The sequence below is a fragment of the Cetorhinus maximus genome, chromosome 16, assembly GCF_964194155.1.
Source record: "Cetorhinus maximus chromosome 16, sCetMax3.hap1.1, whole genome shotgun sequence".
NCBI classification, from domain to species: domain Eukaryota; kingdom Metazoa; phylum Chordata; class Chondrichthyes; order Lamniformes; family Cetorhinidae; genus Cetorhinus; species Cetorhinus maximus.
In genome coordinates, this window is record NC_135894.1 from 100,204,947 (window position 1) to 100,218,151 (window position 13,205).

General features: G+C 48.1%; 1 protein-coding gene across 1 annotated transcript in view; it reads left to right on the forward strand.

Annotated features, from left to right (window-relative positions):
• robo2 (roundabout, axon guidance receptor, homolog 2 (Drosophila)) overlaps positions 1-7,266 on the forward strand; it is a 1,135,129-nt gene extending 1,127,863 nt beyond the window's left edge. The window contains exons 29-31 of the mRNA XM_078560411.1: positions 1,096-1,308; positions 4,211-4,435; positions 5,766-7,266. Coding sequence (XP_078416537.1) covers positions 1,096-1,308; positions 4,211-4,435; positions 5,766-5,767 — 440 coding nt within the window. The 3' untranslated portion in view covers positions 5,768-7,266. The remainder of the gene's footprint in view (positions 1-1,095; positions 1,309-4,210; positions 4,436-5,765) is intronic.
• The last annotated feature ends 5,939 nt before the right edge of the window (positions 7,267-13,205 follow it).

Consider the following 13,205-nt stretch of genomic DNA (forward strand, 5'->3'; position numbering starts at 1 on the left):
CTCTAACTATAGCACCAGTGCCACCCTTGATTAACAGTGCCAACCCTCCACCTTTACCTAGTTTCTTATTCTTCTTGAATATCATATACCCGTCAATACTCAGGACCCAGTACTTGTCATCTTGCAGTCCCGTCTCCATAATGGCTATCAGGTTGTACTTATTTACTTCAATGTGCGCTATCAATTCATTTACTTTGTTATGAATGTTGCATGCATTCAGATACAGAGCCTTTAGTTTTGTCTTTTTGTTAACTTGTAACATCTAATCTTTGACTATTGGTGTATTCTTAGGTTTTATCTCTCTGTCCCTTCCTGCTATTCTTTGACACTCATTTTCAGTTTTACTATTATGCTCTCCTGTCTTGAATCTACTCCTTGATCTGCTACATCGATCCAAGCTTGATCCCTCACCTCTCTCTCCCCGCCCCCGCCGCCCCCCCTCCAAATTGTTGAGTTTAAACACAGTTTTTCCTAGTTTTCCCTAGAAAATGCAGCAAACATTCCACATTCTTTGAGTTAACTTCATCCTCATATATGTTCCTGGTTTACTCCAACCGAGTACCTTTCTAAGGTTATTCTTTATCATACCCATTCTCAGAACGTGGGTGTTGATCTTAAGGCTGGCGTTTATTGCCCATTCCTTATCGCCTCTTGATAAAGTGGTGGTGTACCATCTTCTTGAACTGTTGCCTGGTGAAGGCGCTCCCACTGTGCTGTTAGTCCAGGATTTTGATGCTGTGACATTGAAGGAATGACTGATGGTGTGTGTGATTTTGTCAGGGAGCGGTGGGGGAATAGTGGTGGTGGATGGAGCTTGGAGATGTTGGGGTTTCCAGTTTCCCAGATGTGTTAAGGCAGCACGTGGAGGCAGTGTAGTGAAAGATTCATCTTGCATTCGAACTGTGTGACATTCCCAATTTGTGAGTGCTTGTTACTTCACACTGGGTGCAACAAGTGGGGGCGGGGGTGAAGAATCCCAGTTGCCACCATTGATCCCGTCAGTTTGATGAGCATAAAAGGAAGATCAGAGTGATGAGGTATCTCGATCTCATGTGGTTATGTTTGAGTTACTTTGTTTTCCTTTTTTTCGCAAAGACCTACCTCCACCACCTGACCCGCCACCATGTCAGGGTTCAAAGCTCCAACCTGGGCAAGCACCGAAAGGAACAGGCCTGGTGGGCTCTCTAGAGAGACAGCAACTGCCCTGCCTAGAAGAGAACATGGAACATCTGGCCAAAACATCCCTAGACCACATGCATCAAGAGGACTCACGGAACAAACTCCAACAGAAGCCAACACTTGGGTCAGGTATGAATGGGCAGTGCCATATTTCAAAGGGTCATAAGAAATAGGGGCAAGTCCTTTTACGAATAAGTTATGCTTATTTCGTATCCTGTGTTGCGGGTTAACACCGCTGAGGTTCACTCATTCCAGTTTGGATGGGGAAAGCCGTCATGATACAGTGGGATGGTGATAGGAGCCATTCACTTCCGTCTGCCACCAGCAGAGTTGAGTTCCCTTTTGTTCAGTATGAAACGGGGAGTCAGGCAATCTTTCTTAAACTTCCTTAAACCTAGCCCATCCTTAAACAAAAAGCTGTGTGAGTTCCCCAGATGGCTGTGAATATCCAGATTTAATTAGCTATTCATCTGAGACTTGATACTGACTAGCTAAATGACAAAGGTCAGATAATTTGCAGCTTGCTTGCATCCAGTTTTTATAAGTATTGGCTAAAAATTCATATCACACTGGGCACAAAACCTTCCTTATTAGTAGGATCATAGAGAACAAGAGAAAGGAGGTTATATTGAACTTGTATAAGACACTAGCTCGGCCTCAGCTGGAGTATTGCATCAAGTTGTGGGCTCTGCACTTTAGAAGAGATGCAAAGGCATTGGACAGTGTAGAGGGAGTTTTACTCTGTACCTAACTCCGTGCTGTATCTTCCCTGGGAATGTTTGATAGGGACAGTGTAGAGGGAGCTTTACTTTGCATCTAACCCTGTGCTGTACCTGTCCTGGGAGTGTTTGATGGGGCAGTGTAAAGGGAGCTTTACTCTGTATCTAACCCCGTGCTGTACCTGTCCTGGGAGTGTTTGATGAGGACAGTGTAGAGGGAGTTTTACTCTGTATCTAACACCGTGCTGTATCTTCCCTGGGAGTGTTTGATGGGGACAGTGTAGAGAGAGCTTTACTCTGTATCTAACCCCGTGCTGTACCTGTCCTGGGAGTGTTTGATGGGGCAGTGTAAAGGGACCTTTACTCTGTATCTACCCAGTAATATAGAAAATTGTCCAGGTATGTCCTGTACGCAAAAAGCAGGACAAATCCAACCCGGCCAATTACCACCTCGTCAGTCCACTCTCAATTATCAGTAAAGTAATGGAAGGGGAGATCAACAGTGCTATCAAGTGGTATTTGCTTAGCAATAACCTGTCAATGATGCTCAGTTTGGGTTTCACCAGGGCCACTCAGCTCCTGACCTCATTACAGCCTTTGTTCAAAGATGGACAGAAGAGCTGAACTCCAGAGGTGAGGTGAGAACGACGGCCCTTGACATCAAGGCTGCATTTGATGGAGTCTGGCATCAAGGAGCCCTAGCAAAACTGGGAATCGGGGGAAAAACTCTCCGCTGGTTGGAGTCATACCTAGCAGAAAGGAAGATGGTTTGTGGTTGTTGGAGGTCAATCATCTCAGTTCCAGGACATCACTGCAGGAGTTCCTCAGGGTAGTGTCCTAGGCCCAACCATCTTCAGCTGCTTCAACAATGACCTTGATTTGCATTCCATCCACAAACATTCATACCCTCCACTACCGATGCACAGTGGCAGCAGTGTGTACCATCTACAAGATGCAATGCAGAAACTCAGCAAGGCTCCTTCGACAGCACCTTCCAAACCCACAACCACTACCATCTAGAATGACAAGGGCAGAAGATTCATGGGAACACCACCACCTGGAAGTTCCCCTCCAAGCCACTCACTATCCCGACTTGGAAATATATCGCCGTTCCTTCACTGTCGCTGGGCCCAAATCCTGGAACTCTGTCCCTAACAGCACTGTGGATGTACCTACACCACATGGACTGCAGCGGTTCAAGAAGGCAGCTCACCACCACCTTCTCAAGGGCAATTAGAGTTTGGCAATAAATGCTGGCCCAGCCAGAGAAGCCCACATCCCATGAATTTAAAAAAATCTAACTCTCTGCTGTATCTGTCGTGCGAGTGTTTGATGGGGAAAGTGTAGAGGGAGCTTTACTCTGTATCTAACCCTGTGCTGTACCTGTCCTGGGAGTGTTTGATGGAGCTTTGTGTTGAGGGAGCTTTACCCCATCCCTAACAAATTCTGTACCCATCCTGGGAGTTTTTACTGAGGGAGTGTTAATTGAGGGAGTGTAGAGGGAGATTTGCTCTATACTGTGCATATATATGTCTAAAGTGCTTGTTAAACAGCTGAATAAAGTTGTATATTAAAAGAAAGCCTAGCCTGTGTGATAGCGGCTCTCATGACCTCTGGACCTCGCAAAGCACTTGAAACCCAATTTTTGAGGTACAGTCATTATGCTAATGTTGGAAATGCAGCAGCCAATTTGCAGAGAGCAAGCTCCAACAAACAGCAACGTGAAAATGACTAGATCCTCTGTTTTAGTTGCTGTTGGTTGATGGATAAATATTAGCCATGATACCAGGACAAACTCCCCTGCTCTTCTTCAACATAGCACCCTGGTTTATATAAGTCAATCTGAGAGAATAGACACTTCCTTGGTTAAATGTCCAATCCAGAAGGTAGCACCTCTGACATAAGAATTAGGAGCAGCAGTAGACCACTCGGCCCCCCCACCCCGAACCTGCTCCGCCATTCAACAAGGTCATGGCTGAACTGATTGTGACCTTAACTCCACTTTTCTGTCTGTCACCATATTGCCTAACTCCCTTGTTGATGAAAGACCGTCTGCCTAGATCTTGTGTATGTTCAACACCCAGCGCTCCTTCAGATCAACATTGAGCAAGTGTTGGCCTGGCTTTTGTGCTCAAGTTCCTGGAGTGAGTCTTGAACCCACAATCTTTTTATACTCAGAGGCACGAGTGCTTCGGGCTGAGTCACAACTGATAATGGTTTAAGCTGTCTCTCCGTATAAAATGAAGTAACGCCTGAATTTACCGTGCAATCCGCTAAATATGATTGTAAATGTTTTTTTTTGTGTTTTCTAGATGAAATCCTCATACCGTACAGCAAACCTAGCTTTCCATCACCGGGCCACCTCAGTGGTCACAGCTCATCTGGAACAGCCTCATCGAAGGGTTCAACTGGACCCAGGAAAGGAGTGCCCTCACGAGGAGGTCCGGCAATCGCAAGTCATCAGTGGAACATTAGCGACCTTCCAGATGTAGGATATGTGGGATCGTGCGGTCAAGGGCAGTTTTTAGGGGATGTATGTAAGTATTTGGATGTGGAAAGACCTGTAGAGTTTAAAAAGAGGAAAATGTAACTTGCTAAATCTTTTACAAATCACTCACGGGGCCTCGAGGAATGTCCAATTGTTGACACCATACTTTAGGAAGGATGTCAAGGCCTTTGAGAGGGTGCAGAGGAGATTTAGCGGAATGCTACCAGCGACGAGGAAGCTCAGTTATGTGGAGAGACTGGAGGAGCTGGGATTGTTTGCCTTAGAGCCAAGAAATGAAGGGGAAATTGAATAGACATGTTCAATATCATAAAATGTTTGATAGGAGTAAAGAAAGGGAAACTTGATTCTGCTGGGAGGAAGGGATGAATAGCCAGAGGACACAGAGTTAAGGTGATTGGTAAAAGAACTAGAAGCAATAGGGGAGGATTATATTTATGCAGCCAGTTGTTGCGATATGGAAAGCTGCCTGAAAAAGTGTTAGAAGCAGATACTGTTGGCAGTCCCAACAGCAACAACAACAACTTGCATTTACACAGCACCATTAAGGGAATCAAACGTCTCAAGGCACTTTGCAGGAGCATTATCAGACAAAATTTGACACCGAACATCACAAGGAGATATTAAGACACCTGGCCAGCTTGCTGAAAGAGGTAGGTTTTAAGGAGTGTCTTAAAGGAGGAAAGAGACATAATGAGGTGGAGAGGTTCAAGGAGGGAATTCCAGAGCTTAGGGCCTGTGGAGTTGAAGGCCTGCCCGCCAGTGATGGATTAATGGAAAGAAGCCAGAGTTGCAGGAGTGCAGAGGTCTCGGGCGGGGGGTAGGGGGGTTGGGTGCGCTGTTGCGGGGCTAGAGGGGGGTTAAAAGAAGGAAAGATCTGGACTTTTGTGAACTCAGAAGCACTTGACAGCCAGTGAAGTACTTTGGAAGCGTAGTCACGGCTGCAGCGTTGGGAGACATGGCAGCCAATTTGCAGAAGCAAGATCCACAAACAGCGATGTGATAACGCCCCAACAATTTGATATTTTTAGTGATGTGGGTTGGGGTTGGATAAGTATTGGTCCAGGGTGCTGGAGAGAACCCCCTTGATGATCTTCTAACAGAGATAGGGAGGGATGAGGCAATGGACAGATGTAGCTACAAGAATGAGAATAGTAATTTTCAAAAGGGAACTGGATGTATATTTGACAAGGAAAAGGAAATTGCAGGGTTATGGGGAAAGAGCAGTAGGGACTGTGACTGAGGGAAAGGCTTTATCAAAGAGCAGGCATAGGCAGGGCTGGCCAAAATGCCTGGCTTGTTCTGCACTGTAAGGTTCTAACTTTGTCTGATGTTCTTTCTCCTTGTCCCTCCTCCTGCAGAGTGATGAAGAGACACGTTCCTGAGATCCTGCAGAGCGAGCCTAGCCTCACAGATACGATGACACTTAAATGGAGCAATGAACCTCCTCCTTATTTAATGTATTATGACAGAACCTGTAAATGTGATGTAAAGTCCAAGAAAACACAGCCACACTTGTATCCCCACCATAACTCTTTAATACATTGCTTCTCATCCCTTCAATTCAATCACCTTGCTTGCCCTCAATTCACCCACATATCCCCATCACCGCCCCCCCTTCCTTAACCCACCGCACCACCTCCCCCCGGCCCCAAAATAAAATAGAAACTTGACAGGGAAGAATCCAAATATGAATAGAAATTTAGCCATCACAGCCCGAGAGAGAAAGGGATTTCTTGTGTAAATAATTTCTGTTGCATTGCTATACAAAGTTCACCTTGTTTTTTTGACTTTTCATCTTGTAATGTCTGTTCTTTTTTTATTGGTCTGTTGTACTATATGTGAATTGATTAGGCAGAGATGCCATTAAAAATTGAAAAAACAACAAAAAAGGTTATTTTAAGGTTATTACTGTATCACTTTTTTTGTTTAATATTCTGTTTTTGAAGTTTGCACTGATTTTCTTTTTTAGTGATAAGCACAAACCTTTAAAGTCCCAACGAAAATGAAGAAAGTGAAAGATTAAAATCGATTGAGTCGTAGATGAGGGGGATTTTGTTCATTGTGTGTCTGGCAGTGTGCGTGCATGGGCCTGTTGGTGTGCGAGTGCATGCAAGGGTGCTCAAGCCTCTGTGTTCATATGTGTGTGTGTGTGTGTGCATATGTGTGCAATCGCATGCATGTGCGTGTGCGCGTGCATATGTGTGTGTGTGTGTGTGCGTGTGCGCGCGCTTGCATGTGTGTGTGTATGTGTGTGTGTATATGTGTGTGTGTGTGTGTGTGTGTGTAGGGGGAAGAAAAGGAATCTTCTGGAAGTTCCCAGGTCATGTTCAGAATGTCATGACCTCCGCTTGCCGATGGGCTCAAGAAGTAGAATGCGATAGCGGCCAATTGTGTGCAACACCATCACAGGAACATTCCCTTTGGCGTGACTGTGTGGTAGCAACATCGGAGCCAAAGCAAGAGGGCTCATCACAGCTGGCCAAGCCAGGAAAGTGAAGTGAAGCCTTACGACCAGAGAAAACTCCTCCCCACCCCCGTTCCCTTAGCCTACATGTAGTTATTTAAAACATTGCCCTTTTTAATATAAAGAAACATTCCTAATCTACCCCACTTTAAACTGTATAAAGATTTGTCATGTTAATGCTCTGATGATGTGTGACTGGGATCTTAAATCACAGCTACTGACTGCAAAGACTTTGAAAGGGTGCTGTATGTCAAATATAGTCTTAAACATTAATCCTAAAACAAGGTCCAGAGCCTTGCTTACGCTGTTAAGATTAAAATAAAGTGTGTGTCAGTATTACAGAAAGTTGTTCATGGGTCTATAGAATATTGATTAAAGCTTTGCTGTTTTTATGCGACATTACCTGTCTGGCCTCTGCCTGTATGTTATAAATGGGACCTCACACACCCCAATATTTGAGAAATCCACACAGCCTCACGCACAGCAAATTCTAACATTTCCTCCCTCCCCACTTCAAGTTGTTTGTCAACACCTAAAACCTGCATTTATATAGTGCCTTGAATTTGGTAAAAAAATGTGCCAAGGTACTTCAAAGAAGTGTTATCAAATAAAATTTTGCATCAAACACTTGCGATGCTAAGACAGGTGACCAAAAGCTAGGTCAAATGTCACAAGGTGCAACTTAAAGGAGAAGAGAGGGGCAGAGAGATTGAGAAAGGGGCATCCAGAGTTTAGGACCAAGATGGCTAAAGGCACAGCCAACAGTCCCAGGATGATTCAAATCGGAGGATGTACGAGAGACTGGAATTGGAGGAGCGCAGAGATCTCGAGGCATGGGTGTGCATGTGAGCATGTGCACACGTGTGTGTGAGGAAGCCTTTGTGTTTAAGTATGTGTGTGTGAGGTTTGAGAGTGGGTGGGTAGAAATTAATGTCCCCCGGGAGCAGGCTAGGAGGCAGGGGGGCTGCGGTATAATGTGGCAGGAAGGCTAATGGTGGAGAGACCCTGTCACCTTCCTGACTCTCCCCAGTGAAGTGCAGGATGGGAAGGGTTGAGGACAGCCTTCTGGCCAGAGGCCAATTGAGGCCCTTAAATGTGGTGGCTTTGAGGGGGGGCGGGGGTCCACGTTATGTGAGCAAGCAACCAGGTACACCCTGGCAAGCATTCCTGTGGCCTGGTGATGGGGTCCCTTCTGTTCGGGCACCCTGTGCCCAATTGAGGGACCTGCCGACACCAAGGGCTGCCTTCACAAGAAGACACCGCTGCCTTTTACAGCCCCCCCTCATCATCCCCCTCCTCTCCACCCCCCCTCCTCCACCCTTGCCAGGGCCTGCCTTGGCTGGTCTCAGAGATCCCACCCCACTCACCTGTGTTCCGGGGCTCCAGCGGCAATCCTTCCCCGAAGGCCTCTTGCAGTAACTGAAATTGGCCATCGCTCCCAGTGGCACTCCTGGGACTGGAGAGCTGCTGGCCCCTGATTGGCCGACAGCTCTTGGAGACTGGAAATTTGCCCTGCAGGAGTCAGGAGTCCTGAAGGCAGCCAGCGGGTTGCCGGATTGGGACTTAATCCCGCCAGAGCTCCCGGAAATGGCAGTGGTGGTGTGGTCATCGGCTCTCGAGCTGGTGGATGGGGCCACGGACCCGACCATTAAGTCCCAGCCAGTAATTGTGTGCACGTGTATAGACGTATTGGGACTGATTCTATTAATCAGCTTCACCTACTGTGAACTGCTGCTTCCTGGGACCTCTGCTCCTTAACTTGCAAAACTCGATTGGTGAATCAGCTCCACTGTGAAACCCAGTCTTAACTGAAAGGCAGTTTTGCCGACCCCCTTTCCCTCCTCGAAGATGTGGGGTCATTTTCACCTTTGTTGCTGGAATGGTAATCTGACAGAACAGATCTCTGATCCGTGGTAGAACCTGTCCAGTCCAGAACCTTCCTAATGTAGAACCTCTTCGGCTTAGATCATATGCAATCTAGAAACAATCTGATCTGGAACTTGCCCAGTCTAGAAAGCACTTGACCTAGAAACTGTTCAGTGCAGAACCTGCTCAGTATAGAACAAGCCCTGTCTAGAATCCACCCTGTAGAGAATATGCTCAGTGCTGAATCCTCCCAATTCAGATCCTGCCAGGCGTGGAACCCAGCCAATCTGGATCTCATTCCGTGTAAAGACCACTCAATGTGGACCCCACCGAATCTAGAACCTGCTCTGTCGAGAGTTCACCCAGTCCAGATCCCGCACAGTGTGTAACCTGCCCATTCTAGAAACTTCCTGGTTTGGATCCCAGCTGATCCAGAAACGACCCTAACAGAACTTGCTTGGAGACATGTGAGAACCCTTTCGTTCTAGAACACACCTGTTCTAAAACCCACCCAATTTTCATCCCCTACTCCAGGATTACTGCCCAGTTAATGGAGCTGAAAATTCTGCCCATTTCGTGCATCTAAGCATGAGCAGCAGAACCACACAGACTATGAACCCCACCCCCCCCCCACCCACCTCCAGGTCTTACCCCTTGGTTGGCACTGAGCTAATTGAGCATAGTCTCGGAGCCACTGGGACTATATCATTCGCTTCCATGCCCTGGGTTAGGGAAACAGGAAGGGGAATATACCCAATATGGCCAGGATTCCCACTCTTGGCCACCGTCCCTTGACCCTGGGTGTAAAGCGTATATGTGTGCAGGCGAGCATATAAGTTAAAGATGGAATGGAGTTGAATGTGATGCCCACCTTTGTCAAACAGCTGGCTGGCACTCATTTACTTAGATTCACGTGGAGAATGGTCACCTTGGGGGAGATACTCAGTGTAACATTCATGAACTGTAAACCAGTAAATGCCTTCCAGAGAGGAGAAAACCCACACACTACAATAACATTTTTAGCGAAAAGTTTATTTTCTCCTTCTTGTTACCTGGATTTCCTCTCAGATTTTAAAAAAAAGCCGTATGAAAGAGAATGTTTCCATTTCATTTATATAGCGTCTTTCACAATCTCAAGATATCTGAAAGCTCTTTACACCCAATTAAGTACTTTTATGAAGAGTCACTGTTGTAAGTAGGAAAAATGGCAACCAATTTTTGCACAGCAAGATCCCACAAACGGCAATGTGACCATGACCAGATAATCTTATTTGTTAGCTTATTGGTCAAGGGGTTCAATGTTGACCAGAAAGCCAGGAGGGGAGTTCCTCGAAATAGTGTCACGGGATCTTTTCTATCCACCTGGGAGGGAAGAAGGGCCCACAGCTTAATATCTCTCCTGCAAGATGACAGCCCTGACAGTGCAGCACTCCCTCAGTATTGCACTGCGGGTTTCAGCCTGCGTGTGTTGATCTGAAAACGTGAAAAGTTTATAGCTGTTATGTTCTGTAACCACCTATCCTCTCTCCTCCCCGCTCTTCCATATACACCAAACACTAGATAATAAATAGATATTTTTGAAAACAAAATTGGATTGTATGTCATATATTTTGCGTCAACTTCCACAGTGAAACAAAGTGACGGCAGCCGCAAGATTATTTTTCAGTCAACTTTCTGTTCCACCTGTGATCCTCTGACCATCCCATTGTGAGCAGAAGGGAGTGTGGATGATAATCCTCTGTCTGTCTCTCTCTCTCTCTAAGGGATTGTGGATGATAGTTCTCCTCTGCCTGTCTGTCTGTCTGTCTGTCTCTCTCTCTCACACAATGCCCGTTAAATCTTGGGCTATGGGGCAGAATCTTTCCCTCATCAGGCAGGCGCGGGGTCCACCCAAACGAGAGTAAAATATTGTGCGACGGGGCGTGGGGCAAATGTCCTGACGTCATTGCGCCCCCTCGCGACCTTTCGCCTGGCGGGTATGCGCGCGGGTGCCGGAGCAGCGCCCACCATTCATTAACAGGCCACTTAAAGGCCCTTACAGTGAGATTGCCTGAGATGTTCCGTTGCCCGGGCGATTTTCTGCTCATCGCAAGGACAAAACGGGCAGGCGGCCCAACTGACGTTTCCTCAAACCTCATCCACGGGCGGGATGAGAAGGGTCAGCAGCGTTGCCAGTGTGAGCACTGAGCAGGTTTGGGAGATAGTTTGCAGCTGGTTGCTAATTGGCAGCTTCATCTCGGTTCGGGGCTTCATTCTTTGCATCTCCTGGCTTCATTTTCAGGCCTCATTGGCGTCTGCCAGGCCCCCGGAGGATTCAGACCGTGTGGACCCTTCCAGGTATCAGACAGCCTTCCCTCACCCTGGGAATGGGGATTGTGCTCTCCGCTGGAGGCACCTCCTCCTCTGAGGAGGAAGAGAGGGGCAGAAGGGAGAGGAGGCCAGGTGTCCCAATGCAGCTTCCAGGGAGGGACCTGTGGGAGGAGAGGCGCAGGCACAAGGGGAGCAGGGCCAGCAGGGAGTCCAAGGCATAAGGGGCCGCAGAAGACACCACTATGCTGCTGCCAGGGTTTACAGGCAGCGATTTGGCTGCCTCAATATGTCCGAGGTGCAGTGTGCATGCCTGGAGAGACAATGGAGATCTGTATCACGGTGCCCTCGTCTTCCAGTGATCAATGGGGACTCAAATTTCGAGTCTCATATCAATGAAGAGACTGCACAAGAATGGTTGCACAGTCCGAGAGTCTCACCTCTATGCGCTACACTCTTACCTTTGTCTGGCACCCCAGCCTCTCACGCCCGGTTGCACGGGGAGCGTGCTGGTTCTCCTGCTCAAGGCCATCCTGCTCGACTCAGGAGAGTAGCAGGAGGGTGGGCGGGCCCTCTGTATGTGCCCTCTCAGCTTGGTTATGGTTTCTCTTCTGAAAGGGCGGAGGAGCATTGATTAGTCCTCTCTGTACCTGCAGCACCATTGCAGCCTGGCCAACCCCAGCTGAGGAACACCTCACACGGCGCATTCGAGCCAACCAAGTAGCCAGGGCTCGCCCTCTTGGCCAGCTCCAGCGTGATTGCCAGTTGGCGCTCAGACTCTAGCACCCCCTGAAGTCCACGGGGGGACAGCCAGCCCTTAACACTTCAGCACACTTACCCATGCCAACATGGTACTCACCCTTCCTGAGCGCAGCAGGTCATTGAAGCGCTTCCGGCACTGCACCCATGTGCGCCGCACCACATCATAGCTGCTCATCCGGGATGCCACCCCCTGCCATTCCTTCTGGGTGAGGCGCGGTGGCCTCCTCCTCCCATCTCTGGGGACAAGGGTGTCCCTCCTGGCAGCCACCTCCTCAGGCAGGACGGGCAAGGCACCCACCCGAGAAGTGAGGGGGCTGAGTGCTCATCCGACCAAACGGCAGCCAGACGTCCTACCTTGGCAGGCTTTCTGGGCCTGCCTGGGCCCCCTTTGTGCTGGGCCGGAGGTCGCCATGGGACCCGGAGGCTAACAGGCCCTGGCTCGGCCCTTCCTGGCCAGTGACGAGCCGCGTTTCACACTGGGCGGGGCTTAATTGATCCGCCAGCATGAAATCAGGGTCGGGGCCCGATCACGGGCAGCGGTCAGTTTTGGCGGCCGCTCCTAGGCCCGCCCGCTTGACGAGGCCAAAATTCACCCCATGATCCTTCAGGAAAAGGCTAATGGGACGTTGGGCTTTACCTCAAGGGGACTGGACACAAAAACAAGGAAGTGATGCTTCAGTTGGTCAGGCCCATCTGGAGTAAGTCAGGGGTGATGGTAATGCAGTGGTAATGTCATTGGGCCAGGTATCCAGGCCATTGCGCTGGGGGCACAGGTTCAAATCCCACCACAGCAGCTGGTGGAATTTAAATTACACTCACAAGTCCAGAATTGAAGCTAACTTCTGTGTTGGTGACTGTGAAACTCTCACTGATGGGCATAAAAACCCATTGGGTTAAAGAATGTCACTTAGGGAAGGAAATCTGCCATCCTTGACCAGTCTAGAATATATGTGACTCCAAACCCACAGCAATCTTAACTGCCCTCTGAAATTACCTAGCCAGCCACTCATTTCAAGGGCAATTAGGGTTGGGCTACAAACTCTGGCCTTGCCAGCGACACCCACATCCCATGAAAGAATAAAGAAAAAAAAAGTGTGTTTGGTTCTGGGCACCACACCTCGGGAAAGATATTTTGACCTTAGAGGTCATGCATTCACCAGAATGATACCATTCCTTAAAGGGTTTAACAATGCGGAGGGAGAGAGGGGGGGAGATGGAAGAAGGAATGAAAAATTCATAAAGTATTTATAAAGGTGAACAGAGGCAGATGTGGATCATAAACACTAGTATAGACAACTGGGCCGAATGGCCTGTTTCTGTACTGTACATTCTGTGCAATTCTCTGTTTATCGAGCCTCCCCCAACGGATCGATTGCTCACTTCAACCACACCCGTTGGT